Source organism: Staurois parvus, unplaced genomic scaffold (assembly GCF_062004578.1).
Source record: "Staurois parvus isolate SC_StPar_1 unplaced genomic scaffold, SC_StPar_1.0 ptg000169l, whole genome shotgun sequence".
In the NCBI taxonomy this organism is placed as follows: Eukaryota; Metazoa; Chordata; class Amphibia; order Anura; family Ranidae; genus Staurois; species Staurois parvus.
The window spans coordinates 1,125,224-1,146,681 of NW_028317965.1; the positions used below are offsets into that span (position 1 = coordinate 1,125,224).

A 21,458-nucleotide genomic window follows, 5' to 3' on the forward strand; every position below is an offset into this window, starting at 1 on the left:
AGTGATTTAAATCGTGATTTAAATCAGTTTGATTTAAATCAAATCCACCCTGGGCAGGACCCAAGGTTTCCCAGCAGTTTATTGTCCAAAGCATCACAGTGCCTCCACTGGCTTGGCTTGCCTTCCTCCATACTGCATCCTGGTGCCATCTCTTCCTCAGGTAAGTGGCACACATGTGCCCAGCCATCAACATGATGTTAAAGAAAATGTTCACCAGACCAAAACCACTTTCCACCATTGCTCCATGGTCCAGTTCTGATGCTCATGTTATTATTATTATATTATTATACAGTATTTATAAAGCGCCAATAGTTCGCTCAGCGCTGTACATTACAAAGGGGAACAGAACATGTGACAGAACAATACCAATACAATGCAAAACATGAGGGGATCGAGGGCCCTGCTCTTTCGAGCTTACAATGTGCCCATCATATTTATTTTCGACTGTGGACACGAATCAGACTGTGGCACACCAACTGGTCTACAGCTATGCAGCCCTATACACAACAAACTGAGTGCCCATTTTTCTGCTTTTAACCGCTTGCCGCCCTGCCACTGTGTATATACGTGTGCAGGGCGGCAGTGGAGCGCAAAACCACGTTTAAAAACGGGTTCCGCGCTCCCGACACTTTCGCCGGCAGGGGGCGCGCGCGCGCTCCCGCCGACCCGCGGGTGACACTATTTGATCCAGGAGGGATCAATCATTAGATTTCAGCCAGTGATTTCTGGCTGAAATCACATGATCGGTCCCTGTCCTATCCTGTCCTGTGTTGACATACACACAGGGCAGGATATGATGTCATTCTTCTCTGCCTGGACACATTCCGTTCCAGACAGAGAAGAAGACATCCAAAAAGTGAGTACACAAACAGTACACTACAGTTAGAACACTCTAGGACACATTTAACCCCCTGATCGCCCCCCCCCCCCTCCAGTTAACCCTTCACTGCCCTGTCACCAGTGTTACTGATCAGTGAAGCGATTTTTACTGATCAGTGTCGCTGGCGACTTCCGATAGTGTTAGCGCCCCTCCCAGATAGGGCCAGTTTGCCCGCCAGTACACCAGTAATCCCGTTTAACCCCTTGGTCACCCCCCCCAGTTAACCCCTTCACTGCCCTGTCACCAGTGTCACTGATCAGTGAACCAATTTTTACTGATCACTGTATCAGTGTCGCTGGTGACTTCCGATAGTGTTAGCGCCCCTCCCAGGTAGCGCCAGATTGCCCGCTAGTACACCAGTAATCCCATTTAACCCCTTAATCTCCTCCCCCCCCCCCCCCCAGTTAACCCATTCACTGCCCTGTCACCAGTGTCACTGATCAGTGAACCGATTTTTACTGATCACTGTATCAGTGTCGCTGGCGACTTCCGATAGAGTTAGCGCCCCTCCCAGATAGCGCCAGATTGCCCGCCAGTACACCAGTAATCCCGTTTAACCCCTTGATCACCCCCCCCTCCAGTTAACCCCTTCACTGCCCTGTCACCAGTGTCACTGATCAGTGAACCAATTTTTACTGATCACTGTATCAGTGTCGCTGGCGACTTCCGATAGTGTTAGCGCCCCTCCCAGATAGCGCCAGTTTGCCCGCTAGTGCACCAGAAATCCCATTTAACCCCTTGATCGCCCCCCCCCCCCCGTTAACCCCTTCACTGCCCTGTCACCAGTGTCATTGATTACAGTGAACAGATTTTTACTGATCACTGTATTAGTGTCACTGGTGACTTCCGATAGTGTTAGCGCCCCTCCTAGATAGCGCCAGTTTGCCCGCTAATGCACGGGATTTTTTTTACCAAAAACATGTAGCAGAATACATTTTGGCTTAAATTTATGACTAACTTTGAGTTTACGATATATTTTTTATAGCTGAAAGTAGAAAATATTGTTTTTTTTCAAAATTTTCGTGGTTTTTTTTGTTTATAGCGCAAAAAATAGAAAGTGCACAGGTGATCAAATACCACCAAAAGAAAGCTCTATTTGTGTGAAAAAAAGGACGTAAATTTTGTTTGGGTATAGCATTGCATGACCGCGCAATTATCATTTGAATTAGTGCAGCGCCAAACAGCAAAAAAAGGCCTGGTCATTAAGGGGGGTAAATCCTCTGGGGCTCAAGTGGTTAACACATCAACTTCAAAAGGACATCATGTTTACTTGCTGTCTAACGAATCCCACCAACTTTCAGATGACAATGTTATTCACGCAACCTGTCAATGGTCATAATGGTCATATGAGTTATTAGTGGTATACTGTATGTGTGTGAAAATAGTATAATAGAAAAAAAGCTGCATGCTCAGGAGAGGTCATTCATAGGCTTTAATATTTGTAAAGTTCTTGACCCAGAACATACATGCATCCAATGTACAGCCAGGACACAGGATATTCACAGATGAGCCTACAGTCAGTAACACCCCAAGTGGTAAAAGAAAGGATAAAGATTACAGCCGTTCAGCATGTAAAAAAAACCTAATAGGATGAAGAATTCTGTCCTAAAAATTTAAAGTAGATGGAAACCCTAAATGAATGACAATTAATTTAAACATTGTATCCCATACAGTTGTGATTTTTTAAATAACATACTGATCTGTCTTGGTAGTTCCATAGCATTTCTCAGGAAGGGTTTCCTGACGGTGATAACTATGCATCATGCCAGGCCATTTGCAGTCTTCATCAGAAGTCTTTATGACAGGGTAACAAAAGAGCACAACTGAGAGACAGAGACAAAAGTGTTGTCGCCCTAAAACATGAAATTCCATGGCAGGAGCTCCAGGTATTAAATCGCTGCTACAGACCACTAATACAGCATGTACAAAAACAAGTAGGATGAAGAAATACAAGTTTATGTCCTAAAATTTTAAAGTAGATTAATTTAATGCAAACTGCAGATTTAAAAATAATGAAGATAACTTTGAAATGACATTACCATGTTAAAGCCTATATGAGGGTTTGCATATACGTTCATCTATATGCATTATACCAGCTATAAACACAACATAAAAGTTAAAGTTTGCCCTTTCCTGCGAAGTCAACTGTTACTGAGTACCACTGTATTCCACTACAAGAAAACTATTCCGATATTCAACTATTCCAAAAAAAGTTCCATAGAAAAACTCCATTTTCTGTATTTAGTGCCAGACAGATCTGGACTGAGTCACTGATATTATTCAGATATTCCCATTAACATAGTGCCCTTAATTTCTTCATTTCTAAATATAGCTCTATTTATTTAGATGTAATTATAAAGTATTCACCAGGAAGAGCACGTCAGCCACACACAGCACTATGACGACAAGGAACGGTTACCTGGAATGTCACGTGGCATGAGCTAGCACCTAAAAGAATTTGGCAGGTAAACAAAATGCAAATTTTGGAGAAGATCCAACTGACCAAATTTCAGAACATAAAACTAATAATGCACAACATAAAGTAAAAGGAATTCTAAATTAAAAAAAAAAAACATTTTTTCTTTTCTTAAGAGGCTAGACTGGTCAGTGGGAATAGAAAATGCCATGGTATTGGTGGTCAGTAAGAGTAAACAATGCCTGTGGTCAGCAGGAGGAATAGCCCCTCATCGTTGGTGTCTGTGGCAAGCATAGTTTTTCAACATTTATATCAGTGGGAGGAATAGTGCCCCTTTGTTGTTTTATCAGTAAGAGGAATAGTGCCCCATCATTGGTGTCAGTGGGAGGAATGATGCCTTATCAGTGTTGTCAGTGGAAGGAATAGTGCCTCTTATCAGTGGGAAGAGTAGTGCCCCAATGGCAAGATAAAGGCAACCAAAGGGGCCGCACCCGACCCTGGAGCTGCACTTTGGAGACCACTGGGATAGACAAATCCCCAAAACAAAAAATAAAAGGAATAGATAAAAACCATCCTATTAGAAATAGGTTACTTTCTGTTCTAATACACCAATATGAAGTAACTAGATGCTAACATGTTAGTAATATTTAAAATATGCACAATCAGTATGCAAACTAAAAAGGAAAAAAAAACAAAAAAAAAATAAAAAAAAACCCCACACAGCCATACTTCTAGTACCACATGCTGAAAATGAATTTAGTAGGCACTCTTATTTTTTACTACTAAGGGCCACATTCTACAATGGAATTGACCTAACTGCAATAAACATTTAGGATCTCATTGAACAGTATGACACCAAAAAAACATGACAATACCACTAATTTATACGCTTGCAAGGAAAAATTTGCCTCGACTAAGAACCAGTAAAGCAGCACCAGTTTTCTTCCACTGCAAATAATCTTTCCCATCACATAGCCATTGTTCCTATACCACCTTAGTATCATAACAATACCCGCAATATACTCAGCACAGTATAATATCTGCTGTAGCTTCGCTCCTCATTAGTAAATGCTAATCAGATACATGACCCCTGTTATGATTATTCACAGAAGACAAATGTTCATGTAATGATTATTGCCTCTCTTCACATTCTAAGCTGTCACTGATGGGTTTCCATTCACAAGGCCAAAATTACAAAAATGATGCCTTACTCTTTATGCTAGGGAACAAAAAAAATAAATAAATAGTATATCTGTAGAGTATATCGGAGATCTAAAATCTCATTCAAATGTATCTTATTCTAGTTTTCTTTCTGGAGACACAATGGACAGACCACATGCAGATTAAACTATACAAATGTTATTTATGCATCAAAAAAAAACAAAAAAAAGTATTTGCTAAATGGCACAATGTAAATAGATGATTGGCCGTAACATATTCAACTGAAAAAGATTACTGTTACTGTATTATTTTAGGTGAGAAAAAAGGCATACAAGCATATTACACCTATATCAGTAAAAAAAGGATCACAAATGATACAAGTTAAACAATAGGTAACATGTGATGAATACAATCTATTGTTTACCTTGTATCATCTGGAGCAGTCAAGGAATGTAATATACAAATAACATGTATATCAATGTTTGAACAAACTGAGAAATTTAATACATTTAAAAGGTTTTTATTCATTTTAAAATGACAGCACAGTCACTTTGTGACTTATAGTAAACGTGCAGAGTAATGGTGAAGCCAGTCTTTACATGTAATAGGGGAGTTTACAAATCTAAATGTTTAAGTGTTACTAAACCCAGGACCCTGCACTCACTATACCCGGCCTCCCCGGACCCTGCACTCACTATACCCGGCCTCCCCGGACCCTGCACTCACTATACCCGGCCTCCCCGGACCCTGCACTCACTATACCGGGCCTCCCCGGACCCTGCACTCACTATACCCGGCCTCCCCGGACCCTGCACTCACTATACCCGGCCTCCCCGGACCCTGCACTCACTATACCCGGCCTCCCCGGACCCTGCACTCACTATACCCGGCCTCCCCGGACCCTGCACTCACTATACCCGGCCTCCCCGGACCCTGCACTCACTATACCCGGCCTCCCCGGACCCTGCACTCACTATACCCGGCCTCCCCGGACCCTGCACTCACTATACCCGGCCTCCCCGGACCCTGCACTCACTATACCCGGCCTCCCCGGACCCTGCACTCACTATACCCGGCCTCCCCGGACCCTGCACTCACTATACCCGGCCTCCCCGGACCCTGCACTCACTATACCCGGCCTCCCCGGACCCTGCACTCACTATACCCGGCCTCCCCGGACCCTGCACTCACTATACCCGGCCTCCCCGGACCCTGCACTCACTATACCCGGCCTCCCCGGACCCTGCACTCACTATACCCGGCCTCCCCGGACCCTGCACTCACTATACCCGGCCTCCCCGGACCCTGCACTCACTATACCCGGCCTCCCCGGACCCTGCACTCACTATACCCGGCCTCCCCGGACCCTGCACTCACTATATCTGGTCTCCCACAGTACACAGAACATGGAAATGCAATTATTTTAGTAAATATAAACTGCTAAATACCTTTTCTCACAGCAGTATATAGCAGTCTTGTGACTTCTATCAGTGTACAGCAGAACACATGTTAAAGCCTGTAGGGGTTTTCATTGTCCTCTAAGAGAATGCAGAACCCCTGACCTGTCTAGAGAATGCTGATTGGCCCTGTGCTGATCAAATGCACTCTCCCAAGAAAAACAAAAAAAACCTCTCTAGCAATACACACCAAATTGAGCATGTGCAGAGTGACTCCACACAATGTGTCTTATCAGGAGATGAGGGAGAACACTGGAAGAAGGGGGGGGAACAGAGAAGTCAGAATAAAACAGCATTTACACAATGCAGAGGATTAACCCTAAGGTTCCACAGTGAGTATAAAAAGCATGCTTTACTGCATATACAGACCGACTTTACTGTTCTGGGTTTAGCAACACTTTAAGATGGTAGAACCATAATGTGCAAATCATTCATAGGGCACTGAATAATTACACTGAACGAATATGCAGCCAGTGTGATCCATAAATGTATATGAAAACCAGCGGGGAGGCCGGTCTGTGTATTGGCTTTTTAAATTATATTTGCAGAAGTCTTTTTAGCATCAGGTATGAAAAGTACTTAAAGACCAACTCTGGGAATTCCAAAAAACCCTTGCATGGGATTTGGAGTACTGTGCAACACTTCCGGTATTCTGCGCCAACAAGCTCTTTCCATCTGTACTAATTGGTCCCGCACAGCCTCCCCTCTAAGGTGCACCATGCTTCGGTCATGCAGTGATATCATCACACACTATAAAGGTAAAATGCTAAGACTAGAGCAGGCAGAATCTGAAGCAGTTGTGCATGGGAACCAATCAGCTTCTTTTAATTTCAGAGCTTAAGCGGATTGGTTACTATTTACAATAGCGCCAGTTTTACTAAATTCCCCCCAGTTTTGGCCAACAGTTGTGCATTGTATGCAAGGACTGAGAAGCCAAAGCTTAGGAAAGTACCAGAGCCTATTGAAGCCAGGTGTGAGGCAAATATTACACCTTGTTCCTGAGTTAATGAGCATTTAACCCTTGTAGTATACACAGGGGCCACTGCAAGGGTAGGTTTCTTTTTTTTCATTCCTAGCATTAGGCTTTAAAGACAATATATTTTTTAAGGAAAACAAAATGTGGATAGCAACACTCATATCAGAAAATGACCCCATTAGGGCCGGTTCACACCATGCCTGGAGCTGAATCACACAGGAACAGGCTGTGCGATTTCAAGACCATTCAATTTGGATGAGCTAAAAATCACCATGCCAAAAGTAGTGCATACGCCACTTTAAAAAATTCTCCATAACTAGATCGCACTTCTGTGTAATTGTATTTATGGAAGAAGAATGTAATATATTAAGTGTAAGGCTGTTGTCAGATGACCAACTTTGTAGCAAAGATTTTTCGATGTTACAAATCACTATCACTAATGCCAGCAATTCACAGAGCTTTGTGGCTACATTTGCTGGCAGCCTGTTTTCAGTACCAGTACTAAAGCATTAGGATGTACACTGCTACTAATGAGCGCTCTTCAAAAATTGGTAGCCAAGGGTCCTTCACACTAGCTGCACAATGAAATGCTCATTTGTAGTGTGCAGGCTGGTGTACAGTTTGCTGTGTTTTAGCACATCACATGATTTACTTTTTATCCATTAACTTTAAAGTGTACAAAAAGATACGCAAGGTATACATGGACAGTTTTTTTGTTCAATCAGTGGGATGAATGGAAAAAAAAAATTTAAGGAGATTCCCCCATCCACACAAGTGCTGTGGAGGCATGACCCCCCCCCCAAGCTATGGTATTCTGACAGTGGGGACTCTTCCCCCATCAAAACACACAGATCAGCACTGCAGTCATGGGCTGCAGGCTCTGATCGAATGCGGTTTTTCTGATCAGACAGCAGTGTACAAAGAGCAAAATTCAGACAGTTCCAGGTAAACCAAATGATTTTCAGGCCATGTATACCAGCCCCCACACTACCTTCATGTCTCTGCACTGCAGTGCATGACCTCCATTTCCACTCAATGCACTGCTGAAAAATGCAGCATGTCTGCATTACTCCACACCAGCAGTACTGTGTGAATAGGGGAACATAGAAAACATTTATTTGTACGCGACCGTGTAGTAACCGCTGGTGATTAGGTGCTGACAAAAATCCAGTCATCACACATGGGGGGGAAATTTACTAAAACTGGAGCAGAGAGAATTTGGAGCAGCTGTGCATAGTAACCAATCAACTTCTAGCCTCAGCTTGTTCAGTTAAGCTTTGAAAATGAAAGCTAACAGCTGATAGGATGTTATGCACAACTGATCCAGTCTTGGGAAACTCCCCTCAACATGTCAAAAGGCCTTAAAAGGGACAAGTTCACCTTTTACAAAAATAAATCCATGTCTTTTTGCAGGTAAAAACAATGTGTGGGGATTTTTTTTTACATTGCAGCCTTTAAAACATTGTACCCATAGGTGCAATGCCAAGATTCAGTATCCCAGTGTACTCTGAGACTGTACTGGAGATACGGGCAGGTAGAATCAATGGACTACAAGAGCGCTCACCAGCACCCTCGCAGCTCATTCAGATCTACAAGCAGTAAACCTCAATGGCTGACGGTAATTGTAGTCCAAGTAGTTCACAGGAAACTGTGACTGAATGATCCAGCCGTGTGGGCAGAGCCCGCAAGGCCACAATGTGTTCAAACAACAGTAGGTGCAGGGAGAAGATCCCCATCCCGCTGTCACAAAGCGAGGAGCAGAGGCAGCAGAAGGTGGTTCACTAGGAGCATATTACACCTTAAATATGGGTGTAACATGTAACCTGCTCCTAAAAGTGAACTTAGCCTTTAAGACATATGAATGAAAGAAGGCGTTTAGCCTTACTAACAGTGGGGCCCCTTTCACATTGGTCAGACTGCTTGACTCTAGTTTGCTCAGCAGGGGACCTGTCCACTGATCCTCTGCAGAGCAGAGAGGGAGTATGATAGGTCTATGTCTGCTCAGTTTATGCAGAGCTGACACAGACACAGCCCGCTCTGCTATATGTGTGGCCAGATGTAAATGAACCAGCTGTCCATTTACTCTCTACTGCCCTCTGATCCGATCTGCTAGACCAAAGGGGAACAGAACCTCTTCCGTATTTTTTTTTTTTTTTATAGTGGGTCGGATTGGACGTGGACAGGTGTAAACGGACACAAGTCTGTTCATATCCACCACTCCATGGATGCAAATGGAGGGCCGATCAGGTATGCCTGAAAACCAGACAGGAAGACCTGATCGGACTAGTCCAGTGTTTCTCAACTCCAGTCCTCATGGACCCCCAACAGGTCATGTTTTCAGGATTTCCATTATTTTGCACAGGTGATTTGATCAGTTTCACTGCCTTAGTAATTGCCACAGCTGTTTCATCTGAGGGAAATCCTGAAAACATGACCTGTTGGGGGTCCATGAGGACTGGAGTTGAGAAACACTGAACTAGTCATATGAAAGGGGCCTTATTGTGTCCAAAGACATCAGAGAGGACACTGGCCCTTTGAATGTGATGGAAAACGTGTAAATGCACAGGAGTCTGTTCACACATGCACATGAGCCTGTTCACACCACATGCATAGACCCGCATTTTTCTGAACCAGATCAACAGTTTACTGCAAGGGCCTTATTCAAATCAAAATGCTGTGAATTATTATTCTACAGGATATATATAGCGCCGTTTGCTCAGCGCTTTACAGTATAATGGGAGATAATACAGCAACAATACAGTTCAATACAAGAGGGATAGGAGGGCCCTGCTCCTTGGAGCTTACAATCTAGGAAGATTTGTGTTGTGTGTAAAACACAACTGACAGTAAAAAATTTTTGATTTTTTTCACTCTTCCAAGGACATGTCCCTTCACCACAGAAGACATTTAAACGCATGTAAAACTGCATAATAACGCAATTACAAACACATGAAAATGCATGTTAAATGTACATCAAGGCACATGCATTTTTGATGTATTATGGTGATTTTTTATGTGCGGTATGGTACTAAGGCTGATGTCAGACGGGCAATTAACTAATGCATAATGGGATCACTAACTCTTAAATATTTAACGTGATTTGTCACTCAGCAATTGAGATTCAGCAGCTGTTTGCGACAATGGTAAAATGGCTTAGCTACAAATGGCTCTCTTCAATGATTTGCAGCCAAGTAATAGAGGTGAATGAAGAGTGACTGTTGCTGTAAGAGATAAGTAAATAAAGAGAAACCACTGTTGGTGATTTTGCCACTGTCACAAAACACTGCTGAATGTCAATCGCTGAGCAGCTGACCACTTTATTGAAGTTACCAATTCCATAGAAAATTATTACCAATTTCTTGGGAAGGGGATTGGGGTAGCTGTGAAAAGAAAAAAAAAAAAAAAAAAAAAAAAAAAAAAAAAGGTGTCTGACTACTGATCAGAAGAAAGGAGATGATGCATTTACCCTGTGATATGAAACTATGAGGCAGACCTTTCAGAAGTTTAAGGCTACATTCACAAGGGTGGCCAGGGGCCACCACCAGTTAGGCTGGCCATACATTATACAATTATCTGGAGATTTTTGGTTTAGATTTACCAAAAACCATATAATAGGAGGACAAACCTAAAGAACACTTTCAGTTGTTTCCAATTAGGCAGGCCCTTGCACTACACAGTTGAAGGTAAATCTAAAGGAAATTGGGCAGAAAATTGGAAGATAATTGTATAATGTATGGCCAGCCTTAGAATCACACTATGGGGTTGATTCATTAAAACTGGAGAGGGCAAGATCTGATGCAGCTGTGCATGGTAGCCAATCAGCTTCCAACTTCAGCTTGTTCAATTAAGCTTTGATAAAGAAACCTGGAAGCCAACTGGTTTCTAAACAAAGCTGCACCAGATTTTCAACTCTGCAGTTTTACTAAATCAACCCTTATATGTGAAAAGCAGCAGCTGTCAATGGTGGCTGTCAGATCTGTACAAATTATTGGCTTATGCCATTTGCATGAAACTGCTCTTCTGAGCGCCTACATGTGAATAGAGCCTCCAACCAACCCAGGATACAGATTGTATGCGGCCATAACACTAGAATTTGTGCCATTAATTTGTACAAACTATCCCCTTCCTCCCAACGCCAGTATGAATGTAGCCCCAGAATGTGTCTAGCCTCACAAGCAGTGGATGTGTCCAGAGTGGTCAGAGATGATTTGGCCCTCCATATCTGATGTAAAACATGTAAACAAACATAGGCCTTCTTGCATATGGTCATTTATGTCTTTGTAAGTAAAATTACATCGCTTTCTCATGCCTGCCACATACAGCCACCAATACAAGTGAAAGGGTATATGCGTCCAGAATCATGTAAATGCTGTTTGCTTTTAAATCTGCCTCCACATGTGTGTATGGTGTATTTGCCTCAACTCAAGACTGTTGTGTGTGGGGAAATACACTGTATTAGCCCAGTGATCTGGCTGTGCTCTATATCAGCCTCTCTCAACCAGGGTGCCTTCAGGCTTCTTCAGGGACGCCTTGGCAAAATGCCCAAAAATGTATACAAGCCAGCAGGTAGATCAATCCTGCCTTTTAGTACACAAAGTCACAGGTTTTCATTGTGTACTTTAATGACCTAACAACCAATGACATCATCAATTCATAAGAAGGATGTTGGGTACATGGCATGCACATCATCCTTGCTTGGCCCTCCCCTGTCCCTCTCCGTCAGCACTGGAGTGAGGGAGAGAAAGTGAGACACATTGGAATACTAGTCAGTACCAGTGTGCAAAGGTGTATTTCCTTTGGAAGAATAAATCACCTCTAACGTTGGATGTAGTGGATTGAATGTGTGTAAAATAGTTTTTTACATTTTAGATTGTGGTGCCTTGAGATTATCCATAATTTTAAAGGGTGCCTTGACTGAAAAAAATGTTGAGAAGCACTGCCCTATATTATGTGCCCAGTAATCCGGGCACTATGCTCTTTATTATGAGCCCAGTGATCAGGCCTTGCTCTTTATTACAAGCTCTGGGAACAGATTGTGCACATGAGTAGCCCAGTGATCAGGCTGTGCTCTTTATTACAAGCCAGCTGATCAGGCTGTGCTCTTTATTATCAGCCTAGAAATCAGGGGTCTATAGTCTGTTATAAGCCCAGTAATCAGGCTGTGTGCCTTATAATTACCCACTAATCAGGCCGTACTCTAATTAGGAGGCTGGTGATCAGGGCTCTGTATTTGGTGCCCTAATAATCAAACTGTGCTTCGCACTATGTATCTGGTAATCAGGGCTCTTTGGTCTGTGTAGTATGTACCAGACAATCAGGGCTTTGTTCTTATGTACCTGATAATCAGGATTTTTTGCGTTTTATTATGTACCTGGACTTCTCTTTATGTACCCAATCGACATATCATGTACTCCGGGCTCTGTGCTCTTTATTATGAGCCTGATAATCAGGCAATGTTTTTCATTGCGTGCCCAGTAATCTGGGTTCTGTATTATGTACTAGGTAATACAGGCTCTATATGATATACCTGGTAATCAGAGTTTTGTGCTTTTTATTATGTGTCCAGTAATCAGGGCTCTGTGCTTCTCATTATGCATCTAGTAATCAGGGCTCTGTGCTTCTCATTATGCATCTAGTAATCAGGGCTCTGTGCTTCTCATTATGCATCTAGTAATCAGGGTTCTGTGCTCTTAAGTGTCCAGAAATCAGAGTTCTGTGCTTCTTATGTTCCCAGTAATCAGTGCTATGTGTCATGTTCCCAGTAATCAGGCAGTGCTTTTCATAATGTGCGGAGTTATCTGGGCTCTGTATCATGTTCCAGATGACCAGGGCTATGTGCTTTCCCTTATGTACCAGGTAATAAAAGCTCTGTACTATATACCTGGTAATCAGGGTTCTGCGGTCTGTTTATTATGTGCCTGTAATCAGGGCTCTGTGCTTCCTATCAAGTACCCGTTAATCAGTGCGGTGTGTCCATGTACCCAGTAATCAGGACTCTATTATGAGCCTGGTAATCAGGCAGTGCTTTTCATTATGTATCCAGTAATCAGGGCTCTGTGCTGTCATGTGTGCAGTGACCAGACTGTGTTCTGTAATTTGAGCTGTGTGATTTTTCATCACCTTATAATCAGGGCTCTGTGCTCTTTTTTATGCACCCAGTGAAAAGGGCTCTGTGCTTCTCATTATATACCCAGTAATCAGGGCTCTGTGCGCTTTATCATGCGCCCAATAATCTGGGTTCTGTGCTTCTCATTGTATACACAGTAAGCAATGTCTTGTATCATTTACATAGTAATCAGGGCTCCGTGCTCTTTATTATGTACCCAGTAATCAGGTTGTGATTTCTGTTATGTGGTTGGTAATCAGGGCCCTGTGCCTGTCATTATGGGGTTTATTTACTAAAGCTGGAGAGTCCAAAATCAGACTCCCTTCTGCATAGAAACCAATCAGCTTCTAACCTCAGCTTGTTCAATGAAGCTTTGGCAATGAAACCTGGAAGCTGATTGGTTTCTATGCAGAAGGGAGTCTGATTTTGGACTCTCCAGCTTTAGTAAATAAACCCCAATGTGTCTGGTGACCACTCTGTGCTCCGTATGATGAGTTGTGCGCTGTCATGACCCTGGTGATCAGGGCTCTCTGTTCTTCATTATGACTCTGGTAATGAGGCAGTGCTTTTTATTAGGTGTCCAGTGATCTTGGCTCTGTATCATGTACCAGATAATAAAGTACACAGAGCCCTGGTTATCAGCCCAGGTTTCAGGGTTCTGTATTATGAACCTGGTAATCAGGCTGTTATTTATTAGGAGCCCAGTGATTTGGGTTCTGTAAAATGTACCCAGTAATCAGGGCTCTATGATTCTCATTACAGTGCCTTGAAAAAGTATTCATACCCCTTGAAATTTTCCACATTTTGTCATGTTACAATCAAAACATACATGTATTTTATTGGGATTTGATGTGATAAACCAACAGAAAGTGGCACATAATTGTGAAGTGGAAGGAGAATGATAAATTTTTTTTACAAATAAATGTGAAAAGTGTGGCGGCATTTGTATTCAGCCCCCCGGAGTCAATACTTTGTAGGACCCCCTTTCACTGCAATTACAGCTGCAAGTCTTTGTGGGGATGTCTCTACCAGCTTTGCACATCTAGGAGGGGGACATTTTTGCCCATTCTTTGCAAAATAGCTCCAGCTCTGTCAGATTGGATGGAGAGCTTCTGAACAGCAATTCTCAAGTCTTGGCAGAGATTCTCAATTGGATTTAGGTCTCGACTTTGGGCCATTCTAACATGAATATGCTTTGATCTAAACCATTCCATTGTAGCTCTTCTAAGATTGCCCTGTATTTGGCTCTATCCATCTTCCCATCACCTCTAATCAGCTTCCCTGTCCCTGCTAAAGAAAAGCATCTCCACAACATGATGCTGCCACCACCATGTTTCACAGTGGGGATGGTATGTGCAGTGTTAGTTTTCCGCCACACAGAGTTTTGGTTTTAGGCCAAAAAGTTTAATTTTGGTCTCATCTGACCAGAGCACCTTCTTCCACATTTGCTGTGTCCCCCACATGGCTTTTCGCAAACTGCAAATGAGACTTCTTATGGCTTTCTTCTTGCCACTCTTCCATAAAGGCCAGATTTGTGGCGTGCATGACTAATAGTTGTCCTGTGGACAGATTCTCTCACCTGACTGTGGATCTCTCCAGCTCCTCCAGAGTTACCATGGGCCTCTTGGCTGCTTCTCTGATTAATGCTCTCCTTGCCCGGCCTGTCGGTTTAGGTGGACGGCCATGTCTTGGTAGGCTTGCAGTTGTGCCATATTCTTTCCATTTTTGGATAATGGATTAAACAGTACTCTGTGGGATGTTCAAAGCTTGGAATATTTTGTATTACCTAACCCTGCTTTAAACTTCCCACAACTTTATCCCTGACCTGTCTGGTGTGTTCCTTGGTCTTCATGATAACGTTTTGTTCACTTGTGTTCTCTAACAAACCTCTGAGGGCTTCACAGCACAGCTGTATTTATACTGAGATTACATTAAACACAGATGGACTCCATTTACTAATTAGGTGACTTCTGAAGGCAATTGGTTCCACTAGATTTTAGTTAGGGGTATCAGAGTAAAGGGGGCTGAATGCAAAAGCATGCCACACTTTTCAGATAATTGTAAAACATTTTGAAACCCAGTTATCATTTTCCTTCCACTTCACAATTATGTGCCACTTTGTGTTGGTCTCTCACATAAAATCCCAATTAAATACATTTACGTTTTTGGTTGCAACATGACAAAATGTGGAAAATTTCAAGGGGTATGAATACTTTTTCAAGGCACTGTATGTGCCCGGCAATCAGGGCTCTGTGCTCCTCATTATGAGCCCGGCAATCAGGGCTCTGTGCTCCTCATTATGAGCCCGGCAATCAGGGCTCTGTGCTCCTCATTATGAGCCCGGCAATCAGGGCTCTGTGCTCCTCATTATGAGCCCGGCAATCAGGGCTCTGTGCTCCTCATTATGAGCCCGGCAATCTGGGCTCTGTGCTCCTCATTATGAGCCCGGCAATCTGGGCTCTGTGCTCCTCATTATGAGCCCGGCAATCTGGGCTCTGTGCTCCTCATTATGAGCCCGGCAATCTGGGCTCTGTGCTCCTCATTATGAGCTTGGCAATCTGGGCTCTGTGCTCCTCCTTATGAGCCCGGCAATCAGGGCTCTGTGCTCCTCCTTATGAGCTCGGCAATCTGGGCTCTGTGCTCCTCCTTATGAGCCCGGCAATCTGGGCTCTGTGCTCCTCCTTATGAGCCCGGCAATCTGGGCTCTGTGCTCCTCCTTATGAGCCCGGCAATCTGGGCTCTGTGCTCCTCCTTATGAGCCCGGCAATCTGGGCTCTGTGCTCTTCATTATGAGCCCGGCAATCTGGGCTCTGTGCTCTTCATTATGAGCCCAATAATCTGGACTCTGTGCTCCTCATTATGAGCCCAATAATCTGGACTCTGTGCTCCTCATTATGAGCCCGGTAATCAGGGCTCTGTGTTCTTCATTATGATCCCAATAATCTGGGCTCTGTGCTTTGCATTACATACCTCGTAATCAGTGCTTTGTATAATGTACCCAGAATCCGAGCTCTGTGCTCTTTATTATGTACTTGGTGATCATGCTGTACTGTATTATGAGCCATATTAATATTATATGAGGCTGTGATCTCTATTATTTACCCAGTAATCAAGGCTCTGTGGTTGTCATGTGCCCAGTAATGATTAAAAGGTGCGCTGTATTATGTACCCAGTGATCAGGGCTCTGTGCTTCTCATTATGTACCCAGTGATCAGGGCTCTGTGCTTCTCATTATGTACCCAGTGATCAGGGCTCTGTGCTTCTCATTATGTACCCAGTGATCAGGGCTCTGTGCTTCTCATTATGTACCCAGTGATCAGGGCTCTGTGCTTCTCATTATGTACCTGGTGAACCGGCTGTATCCTGATTTTAGTATTATGTACACACTAATCAGGGCTCTATGCACTTTATTATGTACCTGGTGATCAAGGCTCTTTGTCTCATTAGGTCCACGGTAATCAGTGCTATGTGTCATGTATGCAGTAATCAGGGCTCTGTGCTCTTTATTATGAGCCTGATAATCAGGCTGTGCTTTTCATTACATACCCAGTAATCAGGATCTGTGCTCTTTATTATGTAGTCAGTAATCAGGGCTCTGTGCTTCTAATTATGTACCTGGTGATCAGGCTGTGCTCTGTATTGGGAGACTTATTATATGATCATATTAGTATATGTATTATGAGGATGTGATTTCCATCATGTACACAGTAATCTGTGCTTTATATCATGCATGCAGTAATCAGGGTTCTGTGCTCTTTATTATGTACCTGGTGATCGGGCTGTAATCTAAGCTGTATTATTAGTATTAGGAGGCTGTGATTTCTATCATGTGCCCAATAATCAGGATCTGTGCTCTTTATTATGTACTCAGTGATCAAGGCTCTGTGCCTCTCATGACATACCTGGAGATCAGGCTATACTCTGTACTAGATTATGTATTATGAGGCTGTGATTTCTATTATGTGCCCAGTAATCAGGGCTCTGTATCATGTATCAAATAACCAGGGCTCTGTGCTTCTTATTATGCACCCAGTAATCAGGGTTCTGTGCTTTTTATGAGCCTGATAATCAGAGCTCTGTGCTTTTCACTGTGTGACCACTAATCTGCGCTTTGTATCGTGTGGGCAGTAATCAAGGTTCTGCACTCTTATGTGCTCTTGATTATGAACCCAATATCCAGGGCTCTGCGCTTCTTTAGGATGTGCCCAGTAATCGGGGCTCTGCGCTTCTTATTATGTACACAGTAACCAGGGCTGTGTGTTGTCTATGCGGTGATCAGGCTGCGTGTGTGCGCGCCCGGTAATCGGGCTGCGCGTGTCATTGTATGCGCCCGGTGATCGGGCTGCGCGTGTCTCATTGTATGCGCCCGGTGATCGGGCTGCGCGTGTCTCATTGTATGCGCCCGGTGATCGGGCTGCGCGTGTCTCATTGTATGCGCCCGGTGATCGGGCTGCGCGTGTCTCATTGTATGCGCCCGGTGATCGGGCTGCGCGTGTCTCATTGTATGCGCCCGGTGATCGGGCTGCGCGTGTCTCATTGTATGCGCCCGGTGATCGGGCTGCGCGTGTCTCATTGTATGCGCCCGGTGATCGGGCTGCGCGTGTCTCATTGTATGCGCCCGGTGATCGGGCTGCGCGTGTCTCATTGTATGCGCCCGGTGATCGGGCTGCGCGTGTCTCATTGTATGCGCCCGGTGATCGGGCTGCGCGTGTCTCATTGTATGCGCCCGGTGATCGGGCTGCGCGTGTCTCATTGTATGCGCCCGGTGATCGGGCTGCGCGTGTCTCATTGTATGCGCCCGGTGATCGGGCTGCGCGTGTCTCATTGTATGCGCCCGGTGATCGGGCTGCGCGTGTCTCATTGTATGCGCCCGGTGATCGGGCTGCGCGTGTCTCATTGTATGCGCCCGGTGATCGGGCTGCGCGTGTCTCATTGTATGCGCCCGGTGATCGGGCTGCGCGTGTCTCATTGTATGCGCCCGGTGATCGGGCTGCGCGTGTCTCATTGTATGCGCCCGGTGATCGGGCTGCGCGTGTCTCATTGTATGCGCCCGGTGATCGGGCTGCGCGTGTCTCATTGTATGCGCCCGGTGATCGGGCTGTGTGTCTCATTGTATGTGCCCGGTGATCGGGCTGTGTGTCTCATTGTATGTGCCCGGTGATCGGGCTGTGTGTCTCATTGTGCGTGCAGTGTCCCGGCAGTGCTGTCATCCTGCAGCCAGGTATCTGTAATGTTCAGGCCGGCCTGTGTATTGTGTCCCCGGGTGAGAAGGCGGCTCAGGCCGGCCTGTGTATTGTGTCCCCGGGTGAGAAGGCGGCTCAGGCCGGGCTGTGTATTGTGTCCCCGGGTGAGAAGGCGGCTCAGGCCGGGCTGTGTATTGTGTCCCCGGGTGAGAAGGCGGCTCAGGCCGGGCTGTGTATTGTGTCCCAGGCCGGGCTGTGTATTGTGTCCCCGGGCGAGAAGGCGGCTCAGGCCGGGCTGTGCATTGTGTTCCCGGGTGAGAAGGCGGCTCAGGCCGGGCTGTGTCCCCTCGCTGCCCCCGGCAGGCCTCATCCCCCCCTCCCCCGTCACCGGTCCAGCAGACAAAGCGCGGCCTGCGGCCTGTTCCCCATCCCCGAGCCGCGCAGTTTCCTGGCAGCGCCCCCGGAGGCGGGTGAGGGGATAGTCCGGTGTTGGAGTGCGGCCTGGGAGTGTGTAGTAATCCGGGACCCCCTCCTCCTCCTCCCTCCCGTCCTCCCCTCCCCCCCGTCCTCTTACCCCGCTCCCCGGCGTTGTTTCTCTCCGGCTGTACCGGGCGCGGCCTCGACACTCGCCTGGGTCTCCTGTTGGCTGCTCTGACCGAGTTCATTTGCTGACTGAGGAGGGCCGGGCTGCTCGCAGAGCTCTGGGCTCGCCCTGGGTGTCGCGCTGTGGAGAGCGGGGCTGGTTATGAGGGAGAAGCTGAGTCACCGTCCACCCCTCCTCCGCCTCCTCCTCCTGGCGGCTCCGCTGTCCGTCCCGGTGCCGGCCGCCTCCTCCGATGGCTGCTTCCTCTCCTCACAGGAGCCCCGATAAGATCCCCTCCCGTAAGCCCCGTCTGTCCGCGGCAGGAGGAGCCATTGACACCGCCAGAGACACAGGCACACAGCTGAGGGGAGGAGGAGGAACAGCCGCGTACTCACTGCCTGCTCCGGCCACAGCCAATCACAGACCCCGACACAGCGCGCCGATGACGAGACGGCCACTCGCAGAGGGCAATGCAGATCCGCAGCCGCTCCGCAGCCAATCGGCGACGATAACAATTTCCCTCACGCACAGCCGGACGGTGGCTGAGGGAAGATGGAGGCTGGGGTGGAGTTGGGTGACTGGCTGAGGGAGATGAAAGGGACAGAGGACGGGGGGCACAGAGGGCCCGGGGGGGACCAGAGACGGGCTGGGGAGGGTGGCTAAGGGCAGGGGTCGGCTCCTTGGTGAGGTAATGGCGGACAGAGTGAAGGGCTGGACGGTGACGCAGTGTGAGAGGACGTGACTGGGAGTGAGCGGTGACACCATACAGGAAGGAAGACAGGGGGACACCTTACCGACCAATCACAGGAAGGGAGGCACACCAGACAAACCAATCACAGGAAGGGGGACACCTGACACACATATGAAAGGAAAGGGGGACACACCTGACAGACCAATCACATGAGGGGGGGGACACCTGACTGACCAATCACATGAGGGGGGGGACACCTGACTGACCAATCACAGGAGGGGGGGATACCTGACAGAACAATCACAGGAAAGGGGATACGGGACAAACTAATGAAAGGAAAGGGGGACACCTGACTGACCAATCACATGAGGGGGGGGGGACACCTGACTGACCAATCACATGAGGGGGGGGGACACTGGACAAAACAATGGAAGGAAAGGGGGACACCTGACTGACCAATCACAGGAGGGGGAAACCCGACAGACCAAGCACAGGAAAGGGGATGTGGGACAAACTAATGAAAGGGGGACACCCAACAGACCAATCATAGGGAAGGGGACACGGGACAAACTAATGAAAGGAAAGGGAGACACCTGACTGACCAATCACAGGAACACCTGGGACTGACGAGACACAAGGGGTTCTGTGACGACTAAGAGTGACCATACACTGTACAATCTCATAGCAACCATACAATGTAGTTGTGCAATCTTCCTCATGGTGACCATACATTGTACACATTCACTTCTAGTAACCATACAATCGGATTGTACAGTTTTCGGTATGGTGGTCATACACTATACAATCTTATTTATAACAACTGTATAATCTGATTGTATGGCACCAGAAGTGAGAGCCGACATTCGGATACAATAGTATACGGCCACCATAAATGCAATATTACAATCTCATGTTTGGCGAGCGTACAATCTGTTCTGTGTGGTTATACACTCTATAATATGATTGTACAATCTGGTGTATGGTGGCTCTACACTGGTCAGTCTGATTGTAAGGCAACTGTAAATAAAATCACACAATCGGGTAGAATCGTATATGACTTTCTTAACCGCTTCCATATCGGGCACTTTTACACCTTCCTGCCCAGGCCAGTTTTCAGGTTTCAGCGCTCTCACACTTTGAATGACAATTGCGCGGTCATACAACATTGTACCCAAACTAAAGTTTTATCATTTTCTTCACACAACTAGAGCTTTCTTTTGGTGGTATTTAATCACCGCCGGGGTTTTTATGTTTTGCTAAATTAACCCCTTTACGCCGGCCGCACACAAATGTGCGGCCTCCCAGCATCTGGGCCTAGACGCCGAGCGGCCACACATTTGCGTTCATGTAACAAAAAACGCTATAAACAAAAAAAGGCCAAAAATTTTTAAGAAAAACAATATTTTTTACTTTCAGCTATAAAAAATATATAGTAAACTCAAAGTTGGTTATAAATTTAGGCCAAAATGTATTCTGCTCCATGTTTTTGGTAATAAAAATCCCAATAAGTGTATATTGATTGCTTTGTGTGGAAGTTATAGCGTCTACAAACTATGGGATAAATACTGCAATTTATGCCATTTTTTTGCTATACAGCGCTGCGCTAGTTTAACGGACAATTGCGCGGTCATGCAATATGGTACAGAAATGAAATTTACATCCTTTTTTTTCCCACAAATTGAGCTTTCTTTCTGTGGTATTTGATCACATGTGCGGTTTTTATTTTTTGTGCTATAAAAAAAAAGGCTGACAATTTTGAGGAAAAAAACAATATTTTGGACTTTTTGCTATAAAACATGTCCAGTACAAAAAAATTAAAAATCAAATTTAGTCATAAATTTCTGCCAAAATGCATTCTGCGACATGTCTTTTCTAAAATAAAAACCCAATACGTGTAAATTAATTGGTTTACGTGAAAGTTATAGCATTTACAAATGGCGGGAAAGATACTGGGATTTTTAGTTTTTTTTTATAATGATATAATGGCGGCGATCAGCGACTTATG

General features: G+C 45.4%; 1 protein-coding gene across 2 annotated transcripts in view; it reads right to left on the reverse strand.

Annotated features, from left to right (window-relative positions):
- The window catches only part of FBXO11 (F-box protein 11), a 140,842-nt gene extending 121,655 nt beyond the window's left edge, over positions 1-19,187 (reverse strand). The window contains exon 1 of one of the 2 annotated variants that reach the window (XM_089676435.1): positions 18,754-19,187. In XM_089676435.1, the coding sequence (XP_089532561.1) occupies positions 18,754-18,844 (91 nt within the window). In that variant the 5' untranslated portion in view covers positions 18,845-19,187. The remainder of the gene's footprint in view (positions 1-18,753) is intronic. The other variant, XM_089676434.1, reaches the window with a different exon arrangement.
- Between the last annotated feature and the right edge of the window lie 2,271 nt (positions 19,188-21,458).